General features: G+C 43.3%; 1 protein-coding gene across 4 annotated transcripts in view; it reads left to right on the plus strand.

Moving 5' to 3' along the window:
• The window catches only part of ERICH3 (glutamate rich 3), a 118,112-nt gene that overhangs the window by 24,423 nt on the left and 75,175 nt on the right, over positions 1 to 18,514 (plus strand). For 3 of the 4 annotated variants that reach the window (XM_029063370.2, XM_029063369.2, XM_029063372.2), the window contains exons 2-5: positions 10,151 to 10,244; positions 10,812 to 10,937; positions 14,387 to 14,458; positions 16,297 to 16,425. In XM_029063370.2, the coding sequence (XP_028919203.1) occupies positions 10,151 to 10,244; positions 10,812 to 10,937; positions 14,387 to 14,458; positions 16,297 to 16,425 (421 nt within the window). The remainder of the gene's footprint in view (positions 1 to 10,150; positions 10,245 to 10,811; positions 10,938 to 14,386; positions 14,459 to 16,296; positions 16,426 to 18,514) is intronic. The other variant, XM_029063371.2, reaches the window with a different exon arrangement.

The following is an 18,514-nucleotide window of genomic DNA, read 5'->3' on the forward strand; positions in this document are numbered from 1 at the left end:
CACCGCTGGCCAGTGGCAGACGTGGGACAAAAATGAGGTCTCCTGGGTCCCTAGTTCCATGCTTTTCCCCCTAGACCATGAGCCTTAGCCCGAGCTCTGAGCTCTCCAGGTTCTTAGGCCCAAAACACTAAAGATTTTCCCAAGACAGTGATTCAGAATATCTGTTTTTCTAGGCGTCTTCTCATGGGAGAAGCTATCACTTTTCACTTAAGAATCCATTTTACCGTCTTCAAGATTGGATTTTGTATTTGCTCTCAGTTGGTCTTTCAATCAGCAGAAACGCCTTGCACCCCGGGTAACTGCTAAAGGGAACAAGAGGGTGATTCTGAGGTAGAATTCACCAATATTTCTTTCTTTGGAATTCTTTCTTGGGAATTTTTTAAATTCAAGGAAAGAAGGAATTAAAAATCCTCCCTAGGAGCAGGCAGACTTTTTGGTTGTCTTGTCCCTGTGGATTCTAATCTTGTCCCAGCTTCCTGCTCCACAAGATAAAATGGTCTGGCTTATGCCTTTCAGTTGGTTGATTGTTTCTGTCTCCTCTTAGAGTTGGTGCCAAATATTTTCCATTTCCTCTATCTGTACAGGGAATTAGCCATATCTATGCCCCAGCTAATACACTGGGATATAGATTGCACGCAGGCTCCGGCATCAAGGAGATTCTTCAGGATTCACAGTGCAAATAAGGTCAGGTGAGCATGGCCTAGTGGAAAGAGCACAGACCTGGGGTCACAGAGCCTGGGATTCAAAGGACCTGGGTTCTAATCGTGACTACCCCACTCGTCTGCTATGTGATCTAGGACAGGTCACTTAATTCTCGGTGCCTCACTTTTCACATCTACAAGAGGGGATCCTACTCTGTCCTATTTAAACTATGAGCCCCATGTGGGACAGGGACTGTGTCCAACCTGATGATCTTGTATCTACCCCAGCATTTAGTGCAGTGCTTGGTGCACAGTAAGCACTTAAGTATTATTACTACTGTTATTATGAGCACATGTTATACAAAATGGGAACTTGCTGCTTTAAAGCCCACGGTAAGGGCTTTCAGTTTGATGCAGAGGTGGATGGGCAACCACTGGTGGTTCTTGAGAAGTGGGGAGATGTGGATTGAACTTCATTTCAGAAAAATGTTCCAGCTGCAGATTTAAGTAAGGACTCGAGGGGGAGAGGGACAGGATGCAGGGCGGTTAGCGAAGGGGCTGATACAGTGGTCATGGTGGGGTATGATAAAGGGCTTTTTACAGTGTGGCACCAGTGTGGATGGAGAGAAAAGGCATATTTTAGCGATGGCGTGAAGATAGAAACGAAAAGATTCAGTGATCAGTTGAATATATGGGTTTAATGAGTGAGATTGAGTTGAAGATACTGCGAGGTTATGGGCTTGTAAAACTGGGAGGATAACGGTGTTTTCTACAGTAATGGTTAAGTCATGGGGAGAACAGGGTTTGAGTGGGAAGGTGAGGAGTTTGAGATGCTGGCGGGACATCTAAGTGGAGATGACTTCAGTGGCATATGAGATTGTCCAGAAACAGCAGTTTATGGTGGAAGAGGTTTGTTGGAGAGGGCAGCTTGTGAAAGGGCTCAGGCCCCTGTAGGAGCTGGAAGCAAAGTCAAGGGACTGAAGGGGGAGTAAGAAGATTATTTCTGTAGCATGTAGTGCTTGGGAATTACATTTCTCATGATCCTGTGGGATTGAGATCCAACTGGGAAGCAGTGTGACCTAGTGAATAAAGCGTTCATTCAGTCGAATTTATTGAGAGCTTACTCTCTGCAAAGCACTGTACTACGGGCCTAGGAGCCTCAGCACCTGGGTTCTAATTACAGTGTCTCCACTTGCCTGTTGTTGTGACCTTGGGCAAGTCATTAAACTTCTCTGCACTACGATTTTTTTAACTATAAAATGGGGATTCAATACTTGTTCAATCTCCTACTTGACTCTTAGCTCCATATGGCACAGGGACTGTATCCCACCTGATTAACTTTTATCCACCCCAGTCCTTAAGACAGTGCTGGACACAAAATAAGCACTTAACAAATACCATTAAAAATTTGGCAAGCTGATTGGAGTCAATTCCGTGAATTCAGGCACGGAAATTATTGCTTTTGCTCTTTTCTGCTTACCGGTCCACCTATTTGTTACACTGGCATATGTGCTGCCCTACCTGCTGACTTCTGAGTACATATTCTCAGAACTGTATGCACTTATGGAAATGTGCCTATGTATTTATGGTAGTTTGTTTATGTTCCAAAGTCCATTTTTCTACTGATGTGTGATCATTTGGATTAACTTCTCAGTGCCTCAGTTCCCTCATCTGTAAAATGGGGATTAAAACTGTGAGCCTCACGTGGGACAACCTGATTACCCTGTATCTATCCCAGCGCTTAGAACAGTGCTTGGCATATAGTAAGCGCTTAACAAATACCAGCGTTATTATTAGTTTAGTTTTTTCCATTTTCTGTCTTTGTGCATTCAATTAAATTTCTATGTCTGAACTCTGAGTATTTGAGAAACATAAGATTTTTTTCTCTGGTTCCTTCAAATTAACCCTGTTATATCAGCGCTTATTAAATGTTGCACAGATAGCAATTGTAACTCTGTGGCTGGCATCCTTGGCCTGGCCTACTCCTTGCCAAATCCAGCGGCCCCTACTCCATCCTAATCACTCTTGACCTCTCAGCTGCCTTCAACGCTGTGGACCGTCCCCTTCTCCTGGATATATTGTCCAACCTCAGCTTCCCTGACACTGTCCTTTCCTGGTTCTCCTCCCTATCTCTCTGGCTGCTCATTCTCAGTCTCTTTTGCTCCTCCTCCCCCTTCTCCTACTCCCTAACTGTGAGTTTCCCACAAGGTTCTGTTCCGAATCTCCTTCTATTCTCCATCTACACCCACTCCCTTGGAGACCTCGTTTGCTCCTAGGGTTTCACCTATCATCACTATGCAGATGATTCCCAAATTCACCTCTCCTTCCCTGACTTCTCTCCTTCTCTGCAGTGTCTTATTTCCCCCTACCTTCAGAGCATCTCTACTTAGATGTCCTGCAGACACCTCAAACGTAACATGTCCAAAACTCATCTTCCCACCCAAGCCCTTTCCTTCCCCTGCCTTTCCCATCACTGTAGAAAACACCTCTATCCTCCGTGTCTCACGTGTCTGTAACCTTGGTGTTATCAATTCATATTCATCCCCACTTCAGTCCATATTTCATGTTGCTGCCCGGATCATTTTTCCACAAGACCATTCAGTCCCCGTTTCCCCACTCCTTAAGAACCTCCGGTGGTTTCCCATCCATCTCCGCATCAAGCAGAAATTCCTCACCACAAGCTTTAAAGCACTCAATCACCTTGGCCCCTCCTACCTTACCTCTCTGATATTTCACTACAACCCAACCCGCACGCTTTGCTCCTCTAATGCCAACCTACTTACTGTATCTCAATCATATCTATCTAATCATTTTCTATGCCTCAAGCACTATAAATTAGTAGGTAGGGGTAGGTACAGGGTGATAAGGTGGGCACAGTCCTTCTCCCACATGGGGTTTACGGTCTAAGAAGAGTCACTCATTCATTCAAACTTATTTATTGAGCACTTCCTGTGTGCAAAGCACTATACTAAGCACTTGGGAGAGTACAATGCAACAACGGACACATTCCCTGCCCACAGTGAGCTCACAATCTAAAAGTACAGCAGATGGTTGAAGGCAAGCAAGATGCGTGTGGGAGTACTGCTGGGTAGGTGGGTCTGATTGATTGGGGGAGGCGGGAGGCAGGGACACAAGCAAGGAGGCTCACCGCTAGAAACAAAGTAGTAGCTGTATGGGTGGAAAGGAAGTGATGAGATCCTTAAAATGCTTTTTGGATAAAATCAACAGATTTAGCCATTGGCCGGATGTGAGAGAGGATAATATGAAAGTTGTGGGCTTCAGCCACAAGTAGGGAGTGATGCAGCCAATAAGAGAAAGAAGAGAACCCCAGCTATGGGCACGTCGCACACCAGCTCAGGATCGTTACCTCATCAAATGTTATGTTGGCTACATTTCAAAATTCCGTGACGGCCTGTAGTTCTGGGCGGTCTTTAAAGATTTAAGGTTCCCTGGCTCAGGCTGACCTATTAACTCAGTTTCCGCAGACTTCTGGAAGCAGCGTGGCCTAGTGGAAAGAGCACAGGCCTGGGAGTCAGAGGACTTGTGTTCAAATCCCACATCTGCTACCTACCTGCTGCAGACCTTGGGTCAGTCACTTAAATTCTCTGTGCCTCAGTTCCCTCATCTGCAAAATCAGGATTCAGTACCTGTTCTCCCTTCTACTTAGACTGTGAGCTCCATCTGGCAACTGATTATAGATCCAAGATCCCTGTGGCTAGTTCAGTCCTTGACACGAAGTAAGTGCTTAACAAATATAGTAATAATAATTGTAATGTCCATCTCTCCTAAGTGCTTAGTACAGTGTGTAATGCGTAGTACAGGGCATAGGCATTGAGAACATCCCTTTGATTTGGTCCGGGACATGGAAGGCCTAAAGAGAAATGTTTGTGCTTTATCCAAGTTAGTTCAATAAAACAATCTGACATGATGGAGGGAGAGTCTAAAATGTCAACTCCAAAAGGATGTTTGTGGTTTGCTTGATCGAGGGAGAACAATGTCTATGATAAGCAAGAGCAAAGGGGCCAGTGAGTTGTGCTTGTACTCAGTGGAAGGCAGGAATACAAAAGCAGAAATTGATGAAATACAGGATTTAAGTTTGTGGCAAACAGAAGGCTTGTGCAAGATCAGTTTGTTTTTAAGGCAGCGCTTCAGTCTGTGAGTTCATCTAATTGCCAATGTTTTTCAGCTTTCTCCGAGGTCCACTTGGGGCCAAACTCCACTGGATGTCAGTTATCCGTGATTATTTGTGAGATGCTCCTAACATTATTAGTGAGAAAAAATTAGGATGGATACCAAGGGGTCACTACTGGGGCCCACCTCTAGGACGATGGGTATTTGGGATGTCTGAGAATTCAGCTCACAACTTAAATGTAGGGCAGTGTGTAAGGTATTTTTTTTTAAATGTATTTTTCTCAAAATAACCCAACTCATATCACATATACTACCTAAATAAGAATATGAGAGATTTTTAGCTAGGAAGGCCCTTGAGGTTCAGATAAGTATGAAAGGTTAGCAGCCCATGTAATTTATTGCATCGGTTTCCTGGCCTGTCTCCATCTAGCCTCTTTTTAGTGCATACCTCACTCTTACTTCGTGCATAGTTTTCTAAGACTAAATCATCTGTTCACAAAGCCCGTCAAACGGCAGGGACTGTCTCTATCTGTTGCCGACTTGTTCATTCCAAGCGCTTAGTAAAGTGCTCTGCACATAGTAAGCGCTCAATAAATAAATACTATTGAATGAATCTCACCACTCCTCTGAAACCTCCCATGGTTGTTCCCATCTCAACATCGGGTAGAAACTTCTCAACATCAGCTTCGATGTACGCGATCGGCAATACTCTCCTCAAGTAGGCTTGCTCCTCTCCCACTACAGTCCAGCCTGAACCTTGCTCTTTGAAGGTCGGAGTACGCACCGTGCGTCTCTCATTGTCGACCCCTTGCAGACACCTTTCTTCCTGCCTGGAAACTTCCACCCCTTCACATCTGACAGATCACTCTCTCCCTATTAATGCTACTAAAATGAATTCTCCAGGATCCTCCCCTGATTAATTTCTGACCTCCCCCACCCAAGTTCCATGCCTATTGGATCTTCCTATCTGTTATTCTCTCTCTACTGTGTCACCTATGCACTTGAGGAATGTGTCTGTCAATGATTTTATGTTGTACTGTCCCAGGTGTTTAGTACAATGCTCGGGAAAGTAGCCTGGCCTAGTGGAAAGAGCCTGGGCTGGGGAGTCAGGGCACCTAGGTTCTAATCTGGGCTCTACCAGTTGCTCTGCCAATTGCTAGCTGTGTGACCTTGGGCAAATCACTTAACTTCTCTGGGCCCCAGTTTCCTCAACTGTAAAATGAGATTCAATACCTTTGCTCCCTCCGACTTAAGACTGTGAGCCCCATGTGGGGCAGGGACTGTGTCCAACCTAATTCACTTATACCTACCCCAGTGCTTAAAACAGTGTTTTCTTTTTTTTATGGTATATGTTAAGTGCTTACTTTGTGCCAGGCACTCTACTAAGCATTGGGGTAGATATAAAATAATCAAGTTGGACACAGTCCATGTCCCACATGGGGCTCACAGCTTTAATCTTCGTTTTCCAGATGAGGTAAAACTGAGGCACAGAGCGGTTAAGTGACTTTTCCAAGGTCACACAACAGACAAGTGGCAGACCAAGATTAGAACCCAGGTTCCCTGGCTCCCAGGCCTGTGCTTTTTCTACTGTGCCACACTGTTTCTTGTATTTCATTCATTCAATAGTATTTATTGAGCGCTTACTATGTGCAGAGCACTGTACTAAGCGCTTGGAATGAACAAGTCGGCAACAGATAGAGACGGTCCCTGCCGTTTGACGGGCTTACGGTCTAATCGGGGGAGACGGACAGACAAGAACAATGGCAATAAATAGAGTCGAGGGGAAGAACATCTCGTAAAAACGATGGCAACTAAATAGAATCAAGGCGATGTACATTTCATTAACAAAATAAATAGGGTAATGTAAATATATACAGTTGAGCAGACGAGTACAGTGCTGAGAGGATGTGAAGGGAGAGGGGGAGGAGCAGAGGGAAAGGAGGAAAAGAGGGTTTAGCTGCGGAGAGGTGAAGGGGGGGCGGTAGAGGGAGTAGAGGGAGAAGGGGAGCTCAGTCTGGGAAAGCCTCTTGGAGGAGGTGAGTATTAAGTAGGGTTTTGAAGAGGGGAAGAGAATTAGCCTGGCGGAGGTGAGGAGGGAGGGCGTTCCGGGACCGCGGGAGGACGTGGCCCAGGGGTCGACGGTGGGAAAGGCGAGACCGAGGGATGGTGAGGAGGTGGGCACTTAACAAGTACCATCAGAGCGTGGCTTAGTGGAAAGAGCACGGCCTTGGGAGTCAGAGGTCATGGGTTCGAATCCCCGCTCTGTCCCGTGTCAGCTGTGTGGCTGTGGGCAATTCACTTCACTTCTCTGTGCCTCAATTCCCTCATTTGGAAAATGGGGATTACGACTGTGAACCTCACGTGGGACTACCCCAGTGCTTAGAACAGTGCTCTGCACATAGCAAGCACTTAACAAATGCCAACATTATTATTAAGACAAATAAATACCATTGATTATTAAGTCTTTATCCCCCAACTCCGTAGCTTGAAGTACGTGTCTTTACACTACCTGTAATTTTTTTTAGATATGTCTCCCACATCTGGTTGTAAGTGCCTTGAGGCCAGAGTTGTGACCATGTACTCTCTTGTACTTTCCAAACACTTAGTATGGTGTTCTGCAAACAGTAAGCACTAAATGAATATACTAATTGAAATAAAGCTCTTAACTGAATTAAGTGGCTGCTTCTCTCATTTCCTTCTTCTGGTAACTTTTCCCAAATTAACCTGCCCCCGAGTTTAGTTTAAATTTGGTTTTTCAAACCAACTCTCATCCCTCCTGCTTGAGAGTCATTAAATATCTATGAATGATGTCTTGTGAGGTACTATCTTCTGAAGTTGAGCTTTGGGAGTTTTACCATTTGCCCAAAAGCCATATTTATCACATTTTCACTTATTTAATTTATGAATGTTGGTTCTACTGTTGTCCATTTATCCTTCGAATATGTTGGTCAGCGTGGGAAGCAGCATGGCTTAGTGGAAAGAGCACAAGTTTGGCCACTTGTCTGCTGTGTGACCTTGGGCAAGCCACTTAACTTCTCTGTGTCAAGGTTACCTCATTTGTAAAATGGGGATTAAAACTGTGAGCCCCACGTGGGACAACCTGATTACCTTGTATCCACCCCAGCGCTTAGGACAGTGTTGGGCACATAGTAAGCGCTTAACAAATACCACAATTATTATTATTACCTATATATTTTAAAATCACAGGTTCCTTGAGCACAGTACCCTGGTCTGATTTCTATGTATCGTAGACCTTTGTCCATCTTGTGCTCACCAGTGATCTGGGTAACGAGTAATCTTGGGCAGTGAAGAACTTTTAGGGATGTTTATTTGTATTTATGTCTGTCTCTCCCTCTAGATCGTATATTCCTTGTGGGCTGGGAACATGTCTACTAATTCTGTTGCATTGTACTCTCCCAAGCTCTGCATACAGAAATCACTCAGTGAATGTCATTGATTGATTCTGGGGTGATTCAGACTAGCTCCTCCAGTGTGTAATAAAATCAGACCAAGTGAAAATATGTGATGGTTCAATATTGTTAATAAACTGTCTATTTACGAAGACCCTACAGTGACCCCGAAGCCCAAGTCTTTTCTCTTTTCTTTTGAGAATGCTGATCTGGGGACTAATTAGCAACAGAAAGGAAATGCCATGGATTCACAAGAATTCTTTGGGTTGCTTGTACATAATCTCCAAGTCCCTGAACGAGTTAGAGCACTGTGATAGCACTTTGATAATATTATCATTGCTCACCTTCAATCAATCAATGGTAGTTACTGAGTGCTTACTGTGTATAGATTGCTGTACTAAGTGGTTGGGAGAGAACAGTAGAATAGAGTTGGTTGGCATAGTCCCTGCCAACTTCTTGCTCTTATGCTCTTTCCTACATCTATCATCCTCCCCCTACTCTCTTCATCCTCCAAGTCCTTTGCAAATCACATCTCCTTCAGGATATCTCCGACCTGCTGAGGCCACCCTTTCCTTCCCCCGTCCTCTTTGCCTCGCAGTGCTGGCCGAGGGCCTGAACATTGACACTTCAGAGTAATAATAATAATGATAATAACTATGGTATTTGTTAAATGCTTACTGTGTGCCAGACACTGTACTAAGTGCCAGGGTGGATACAAGTAAATCAGGTTTGACACAGTCCCTGTACCACATGGGCTCACAGTCTTAACCTCCATTTTACAGATGAGGTAACTGAGGCACAGAGAAGTTAAGTAACTTACCCAAGCTCCAACAGCAGACAAGTGGCAGACTAGGATTAGAACCCAGTACCTCTGCAGTGTTCAGCACATATCTCCGAGTATCCGCAGGACACCTGCAACGGTTGTTCTATCACAGCTTGGAATTGACCTTAGCACCCTGTATTTCCCCAGCGTCTTGGTATTTTGGGGGTGCCCTCTGTTCTCCCTCCCCCCAGGCCACATGGCTCCAAGATGGCGGATTGGGTTGGCGGCCATGTGCTGAGCCCTCCCTTGAAGGAGCGAGATTAAAGGTTCCTGGCTTGCAGTGAGCTGTTGGTCTCTGTGTTCTCTATCCTACATCTCATTGGGACTGGTAGCATTTAGTACAGTGCTCAACATGTAGTAAGTGCTTAACCAATACCACAGTTATTGTTATAGCTCTGAAGAATGAGAATAGGCAAGTCAGTGAGAGGCAAAAACACGTCCCTTCATCTGTCCTAATTACTGAGAAATGTGCTTGATCATTCAGAGGAATGGAGGGATGATCAGTTCCAAAATCGATTTGTGAACCAAGTTTTGAGCCTTTTGATATCAAATGACTAAAATCCAAGCCAACGAAGAAATTAAATGAAGCAATGAGCCTGGGCCACACATGTTCTTGGGAGAAAAAATACCTTTAGAGAGTATGTCGATTCTGTAACAGGGAATAGATTCATTCATTCGTATTTATTGAGTGCCTACTGTGTGCAGAGATATAGGTTGGTGCGTTCTGTAGGAGGATTCAGGTAGGCATGAAAACCAGGACCTGAGTGATATTTCATGGGCCCTCGTGACAGAAGATACACACCTGATACCCAAGTCATAGGAGAATGTTGTGTGTCACCCACTTTTATCACCTTTGATCACAGTAGCTACATATGGGAAGGAGGCTTTCACAGCTTCAGGACTTGGTGGAGAGTTTTGATCCTTAACAAAAAATTCCAGGAATTTCTCCTTCAGCCATCACTCTCCTTTAAAACATCAGCAGACATCAATCAATTGTTGATATTTATCGATTGCTTACTGTGTGCAGAGCACCGTACTAAGTGCTTGGGAGATGACAATACAAGAGAATTAGCAGACATGTTCCCTGTCCATAATGAATTTACAGTCTAGAGGATCCTTAATAATTTCATTTTTTTGTGGTTCAGATCTCTTGCAGCATATAACAGCCTCATGGATAAACACTTGGCTGGCTATTTCAACAACACCAGGATAAGACGGCATCTGCAGAGATCAGGGCTGGTAAGATTTGACTTCCGTCCATTCACCCTCCCAGTTGGCTCCGCTCGGTGCACAATATTTCAACAATAATGTTTCCCGCTGTCACGGGACACTGAGCTAAATATGCATTTTATCGGTCAATTGCACTCTTGCAAGCCACGTCTCCTTGGATGGTTTCACTCTGATTTCCCTTTAACTTGAATCATTTGTGCTGCTCAGACTTAAGGAACATGGTCCCTTTTGAATCACTTACCCGCACTGTTTGCTTTGACCAATTTAGAGTGTAATTTCATCCACTTTTAAGTAAAGACAGCCTTCTTCTTACTTCTGCTTTTTCACCTTTCAGTTTTTATGATAGTAAACAACAAATTGGATTTCTATAAAGTAGCAAATATTGCCAGTGCCACAGAAACTTCTAATTTTTGGTTTGACCATGTAGGGGACTCTGAAAGATATTGATACACTTACTATTTGAATGTGTGTGAGTTGGCAAATGCCGACCTTTGCTGTTTACAATTTTCTTCTTCGAACATTTCACAGACTATCTTCTGTTTTTCTTTTATTTTGTGTGTGTTTCGTTCATGGCAGATTACTAGAAGTGGAAGAATCCTTTCTGAGAGAGAATACAAACTAAACGCCATGCGGAGGGATCATCAAAAATATGTGCGGCAGTGCCTAGCTCAGGCTTTATTTCACAAGATTCTTGATATGGAGGTAAAAGTGATTTATATTTTTCTCGATTCTCTTCCTGGGACCAGAGTTTTCTGGCAAGTTTCTGATGTTTCCATCTCCCTGTAAGGAGAGGGGAAGGCATGGCGGAGAAATGAAATCAGCATTCCAAACCTCAAGATGCTGAGTCTTCAGCTATTTGAATTTCTTGTGTAATCAGGACTGTAATTCCCACACTGGGTCCATTCTCCTCTGGGTTCGCTGTTTATATCGGCCAAGAACGGTTTACAAACCGCTCCAGAACTGGTGTCAGGAGGATCCATTTTAAGTTCAATCTGACCACAAAGTTGTCATCTCCCCTATTCCCACCTAAACCCAATCATCTACTGGATGTTATCTGGGGCTCTGAGAGAATTACAGTCGAGAAGATCATCTGCTTCTTGAGGTCGGGGTGGTCTGAGAAAGGTGAATGTACTATTTTTTCAGAGTTGCCGGGACCCTGCTTGCTTTCGGTCCACTTACCATGCCTCCTCGTCTGCTCTAAAGCTACTCCTGACCTGTAGAAGTCTACAGAAACCAGGGCAGCCCACCTTCTGACTTCTCCCATTTCCATGGGCCGCAGTGACCTAAGCCACCCTGCTTCCCCAGCCTACTCCACCCCAATGCTTAATACAGTGCCTGGCACATAGTAAGCACTTAACAAATACCATCATCATCATTATTATAATTGTTATTGGGTAGGAGGGACAGAGAGTTTTCAAGGAAAAGTTAAATTCTATAATCTCAAAAAACTATTTATTGATTAACTTTCCGTGTTTCAACTAGCATGTATGGGTTAAGATTATTATATTTCAAACCAGAAAGAATGTGGATAAAAAAGTAAGCTTTATTAACATGTAGGGCTTAAAAGAATGAAATTAAGCAAATATATTCAAGCAAAACCCGAGTTTTTCATTTTACGACTGCTTTACTGCCAAACTAGAGTCTAGATTAACCAATAAAATGATTATTTCCATTTAAGATTTCAGTGAGACCTCACTGTTGCATTTATTTAAAGCTGAGCTACATTTTCTAATAAGGAGTCGAGTGTGCAGCTGCCAGTATGTGAACATTGTTGGTATGTGGAAGAGGAAGTTAAGACAGGAAGGATATAGATAAACTCTACATAAGCTGTTCTGTTGCTATACATTTGCTTAATTTTTCCTCTTGCAAATTACTAATTGAGAGTTATTTAGACACTCTTTTAAAAAGGCAGTGGATCACTTCATATTATTAGAATATAATTTAATGTCATAATGAGTTAATCAGTCAACCACTGGTGTTTATTGAGTGCTTACCATGTACAGAGCACTATACTAAATGCTAGGGAGATTACAATATAACAGCTAGTGGACGTGCTTCCTGCCCACAGCGAACTTGGAATCAAGTGCTAATAAGAACTCTTCTGTTAGATAGTACCTAAAGGCATGTAAACGTTTATATGGTTACCAAAATTCATTGCCCACTGAATGCAAAGCATTGTACTGAACACTAAGCAAGAGAAGCCTTAGCCCAGTCCCTACTCATAAAGAGTTTATTTGGGAGAGACATAAATAAATCACAAGCAGACAAATTGTAAGCTTCCTGAGGGCAAGGGTGATGTCTGCTAACTCAGTTGTTCTCTCCCAAGTGTCATAATGCTTGGCACACGGTAAGCACTCAATAAATGCTATCACTGTTTGATTGAGAGAATCTCAGTAAAATATATAAGTGGAATTTCCAACAATGTACTAATTTATTTTAGGTCAGTTTCTACCTTGGTTACTTTTGCTCATTATTACTCAGAGTTTACTATCCTGGATCAGTAAATCTCAAGTATCATAAAGGCTTTATCAGTCAATCAGCAGTATTTATTGAGCACTTATAGTTGACCACTTATAGTAGGCAGAGCAATACTAAGTGTTTGTAAAAGTGCAGTCCAATAGATTCTTTAGACACAATCTTTGAATTTTAAGTTGGAAATGTTTCACAGGGTCTTTTACCTATTTTAATATCCTGGCTGGATTATTGTAATGTTGGTATTTGATAAGCGCTTTCTATGTGCAGAGCACTATTCTAAGTGCTGGAGTAGATACAGGGTAATCAGGTTGTCCCACGTGGGGCTCACAGTTTTAGTCCCTATTTTACAGATGAGGTAACTGAGGCACAGAGAAGTTAAGTGACTTGCCCAGAGTCACACAGCTGACAAGTGGCAGAGCGGGGATTCGAACCCATGACCTCTGACTTCCAAGCCTGTGCTCTTTCCACTGAGCCACGCTGCTTCTCTAGCCTTCTCTCTGATCTCCCTTCCTCCTGTCTCTCCCCACTCCAGTCTATTCTTCATTCTGCTGCCCGGATCATCTTCCTACAGAAACACTCTGGGCATGTCACTCCCCTCCTTAAAAACATCCAGCGGTTGCCTATCAACCTCCGCATGAAACAAAAACTCCTTACTCTTGGCTTCAGAGCTCTCCATCACCTTGCCCCCTCCTACCTCACCTTCCTTCTCTCTTTCTACTGCCCACCCTATACACTCCGCTCCTCTGCAGCTCACCTCCTCACTGTCCCCCACTCACGCCTATCCCGCCATCGACCCCTGGCCCACATCCTCCCGCTGTCCCGGAATGCCCTCCCTCCTCACCTCCGCCAAACTAACTCTCTTCCCCTCTTCAAAGCCCTACCGAGAGCTCACCTCCTCCAAGAGGCCTTCCCAGACTGAGCTCCCCCCTTTTCCCTCTGCTCCCCCTCTGCCCTCTGCTCCTCCCCCTTCCCCCTTCCCCTCCTCTCAGCTGAGCCCCCTTTCCCTCTGCTCCTCCCCCTCCTCCATCCCCTCCCCTCAACACTGTGCTTATCTGTATATATTTTAATTACCCCCTATTTATTTTGTTAATGAGGTGTACATCCCGTTGATTCTATTTATCGTGATAATGTTGTCTCGTTTTTGTGTGTACATCCCCTTGATTCTATTTATCGTGATAATGTTGTCTCGTTTTTGTTTCGTTCTGTTTTGCTCTGCCTTCTGTCTCCCACGGTTAGATTGTGAGCCCGTCATCCGGCAGGGATTGTCTCTATCTGTTGCCAAATTGTACATTCCAAGCACTTAGTATAGTGCTCTGCACGTAGTAAGAGCTCAATAAATACTATTGAATTGAATTGAATTAGCTTTTTAGAATCCTTGTTTCTTTCCTCTGGCTTGGAGAAGTATAGTCCATTATGCTGTATAAAAGGAACCTATTTACACTGACATTTTCAGAGAAGTAAATCGACTATTCATGAGTAGACTCTACCGTGAATGTTTACATCCAAAAATGTTAAGCAAATGAATTCATGTGTTGAACTTTAATGCAGATGAATCAGATCAATCCTAGTAATGCAACAGTCATAATTCATGAATGTAAGGCTTAAACTAGACAGAATGCCTAAAGCTTCTTTGCTGCAATGAATGTTATTTTCCTCTTCTTCCTTGATGTATTTAGCGCCATCACCATCTTGAAATAAAAAAGAAGCTGGACAACTTTATTGGAAAGGATCGAGTTCAGAGAATTAAGGTAATAGACTGCAGAACCTTAAAAATATTTTCTTGTCAATCTCATATTGGAGAAGGAGAATGTACAGTGAGGCCAGTGATGCTTCCTGTGGAAAGTTTTTGGCCAATTTTAGCCCCCTGTTGAACATCAGTTTCCTTCTGAGATCTTGACCTTTTGGTAAGATTTATCCTAATTTCTGACTCATTTGGATAAAATACAGCCAGTCCAAGCCTTTCATCCAAAATTTTAACTCTACCCAAACCTATGTAAAACTTAAAAGCACTAGATTGGGTTTAAGTTTCAGCTGTACAGTGCTTACTTGTGTGATTCAACTGAGGTGGAAACTGGAATTTTAATAACGGGAAAATTGCATGTGATGTTACATCCTGGTGAGTTTTATGAGAATCCCATTTCATTTTATTGTAAATCTTAAAGCTATGAGAGACAGACCTGTGGTCAGTTCTTTAGCCAGGAAAACATGCCCTGGAAAACCTCATCTTCTGTCATGAGCTTTTGGTCTAAGATAGTGTTAAAAGTGAAGTCAACTAGATAAATAATACTTTCTCTAATATGCTTTTCAGTTGTTCTACATCTTCAATATAAGGCCCAGAGGATGTAGGATTACTGTAAATATGTATGTACCAGCACTACAATGTAGAATTCAAGGTTGCTGAACACAGATGCGTAAGTCTTTTAATGGCAAAAATAGCTGGCTCAGAACTGCCTCAGTGACCGCATCTGTAAAAAGTGGGGATTAAGACTGTTAGCCCAATATAGGACAGGAACTATGTCCAACCTGATTAACTTGTATCTACCCAGGGGTTAGAACAGTGCTTGGCACATAGTAAGCACTTAACAAGTACTATCATTATTATTATTATTATTATGATTATTATTATCAGCTTAACTCGTATCTACCCCAGTGCTTAGATGGTGCTTGGAACATAGTAAGCACTTAATAAATACTGTTGCTATTATTATTGTTATTATTATTAGTTCCGGCTACATGGTGGACACTAAAATCCTGCTCCTTGTGTTATTATGTTACATTTGCAGTGTATGGTGTTGTTTTCCCTTTTGCCTCCTTTTCTCTCATTCCTTCTGAAGCTTCTGCTGCAAAGAAGCTCCTCCTTTCTTGATGACAGTGAGCCATGCTGGACAATCCTTAACAATTGACTCCCAGTTTTTAGCTGGGGGGCAGCATTGTCTGAGGATTTACTTTATCATGTCCTTAAATTGTTTCCTTTGTCCTCCTTGCTTCTAATTTCCCTTTTTCAGTTTCCATACAGCAGTTATTTGGGTATCCTGCTGTTTTTCAATCTCGTCATTTGTTATACCCAATACAGCTGGGTTGAGGTGAGCCTAGCTTCCTTCCTAGGTGATTGACTACACTGTGATCTTGCTTGCCATTTGGTATTGATTAGGTCCCACGAGTGACGTGGTGGAAATGCCCGAGGAGCCAGGTGGACACCCTTGAAGGGGCAGATCTCACAGATGTAGAAAAGTTACAGCAGCTCTGTAAACTTTTAGTTTGGCCTGGAACCTCATACTATTCTGCCACTACACTCTGTCCGTTAGTGTCCCAAAGTACGTGCCAGCCTTTTTGATTTGGTTTTCTATTTCCTTATCAATTATTATTCTCTGACAGCCTTTACCTCCACGTTACCAGTAGAAATTTTTGCTTTTGCATTGGGCTTCTGCGGTGGAAGCCGACACATCGCCTCGGTTTTTTTAGATTTGTCATTACCCTGGAATGCTCATTCGTTGGAAAGGTATAAATTGAAAGCACACTTAGAGGGAATTCACAACAGATGGATCACTGAACTATATATTCAAACGATATTATGCTCCTGTCCTAGGTGGAACGTGGGCAAAGACCTTTTGAAGATAACATTACTCTTCTGACTCCACATCCACCAACTGTCCCAAAGAATCGCCACAGGTGCCATGCCTTGATGAATCAAGAGCAATTTGTTCCTTCGCAATTGGTTAGTCATGCTAATTCTTCAAAGTTGATAAATTCATCATATGGAGAGAATTGTTCGAGTCCTCACTGTTCACTCAACACTCGCCTCTCTGGATACCAATTACCCAGTAAACCCAGTCATCCAGAATTTTGGGTACCCGGTCTTGTCTAGTAGATGCAAGTGTTTATGAAGTTTAGTTCTGTATCTAAAATGATGATGATGGTATTTAAGTGCTTACTAAGTACTGAGCGCTGTTCTAAGCGCTTTGGGGAGAGAACACAAGGTAATCAGATGGTCCCACATGAGGCTCACAGTCTTAATCCCCATTTTACAGATGAGGGAACTGAGGCACAGAGAAGTTAAGTGACTTGCCCAAAGTCACACAGCTGACAAGTCGTGGAGCCGGGATTAGAACCCATGATCTCTGACTCCCAAGCCCGTGCTCTTTCCATTGAGCCACGCTGCTTCTCTTGAGCCACACTGCTTCTCTAATAATATCCATTGGTCAGTCATTGGTATTAAGTACTTACTGGGTGCAGAGCACTGTAATAGTAGCTTGAGAGAGTACAATACAACAGAATATGGAGCAGAGGAGCAGGATGCCCTCATGGAAAGGGCATGGACGTGGGAGTCAGAGGTCCCGGGTTCTAATGTTAGCTCAACCGTGTGTCTCCTGTGTGACCTTGGGCAAGTAACTTAACTTTTCTGTGCCTCACCAGCACTATGCAGTCTTCTCCCCAACTTTCCCACTCTCTCCCACCTTCATCCTCTTTAAACAGTCCTCTCATCCCACCAAGCCATTCATTGCAGCTTTGAAAAGTGTGAGTTGGTGGTTAGCTGCTTACCGGTGAGGTCAGTAGGGACAGTCTATATGCCTATGTTGCCTTCAGTGAAGTGAAAGTTGACTATTTGTTTGTGGATTGTCCTGCTGATATTATTGCACTAAATGCATCATGCAATCAACCGATCAATCAGTGGTATGTTTTGAGGACTTACTGCATGCAGAGCACTGTATTAAACTCTTGGGAGAGTACAGTGCAGTAGAGTAGGTAGACATGATCCCTGCCCTCAGAGAGCATTATTGCTCATCTGCAATGGGTTTATTACACAATTCTGGGTAGTTTTAGTAAAAATAATATATCAAAACTTGGTTCAGGAACCAGTGCCCCATTTTTAACATTGTTCCTATGAGAAAATTGGCTCCCAGGCAATGTTTCGACTTGAGGTGGATTTCAGGAATTTTCCTCTTTATGAAAAGACCTAAATAGATGGTAAACTATATGTCCACAGAGCTCTGGACATTTTTATAGGTATATATCTCTTTTCCTTGTAAATAAAGAACAGGAAAACTTTGATTTATCTTGCCTGTGGTTACACTACTCTTGGTTCTTGGAAGCAGTCTTGACCCACAGAGAGCAACACGTGTCAGTCTGCCCTGAGGTCTTGCTTAGAACAATGCTTGGCACATAGTAAGTGCTTAACAAATACCATAAATATTATTGTAATTATTAGTGCTCCTGTGACCAAATGGAGGCTTTGTGGGGTTTGTGGTGGTTTGGGGGCACACTGGCCTCTACTGGAGCCCACCCTGAGCACTGGGGCAATAGCAGAGTAGTTAGTTCTAGTTCCCCCTTCTCGGTCCAGGATTTGGGACTCCATGGCACATTGGTCAGCCATTCATAAACGGAAAGTTGAGCTGTGGAAACTGAGGCCTGAAACTGCTTCTCTCAGGCCACACCCCTGTAATAACCAGAAGTGTCATGCATGGAGAGAATTCTGGGGGGTTCCAGCCAGCGCCCTCAAACCTGGACTTTTGGGAATGGTAGGCCGTGGGTAATATCCAGGATCCTCATTTTGCCGTGTGGAAGAATTGTAGTATGTGCCTTTTGCAATTTGAAGAATCAATGCTAAAATGGATACTTTGGGCACTGCTTTATGAAGGCCGTTCATCCTCTTAGATCCATAACTACAGATCAATGAATTGAACTTATAAAAGACATTGCGGTTTTAGTTTCCATCGTATCATTTCTTATTTCCCCACAACTGCCATTTCAGCACCTCCAAGTGACCTAAGCATAGCAGTACTCCAGTACTCCTCGCTGCCTTCATT

Source organism: Ornithorhynchus anatinus, chromosome 4 (genome assembly GCF_004115215.2).
Source record: "Ornithorhynchus anatinus isolate Pmale09 chromosome 4, mOrnAna1.pri.v4, whole genome shotgun sequence".
NCBI lineage: Eukaryota > Metazoa > Chordata > Mammalia > Monotremata > Ornithorhynchidae > Ornithorhynchus > Ornithorhynchus anatinus.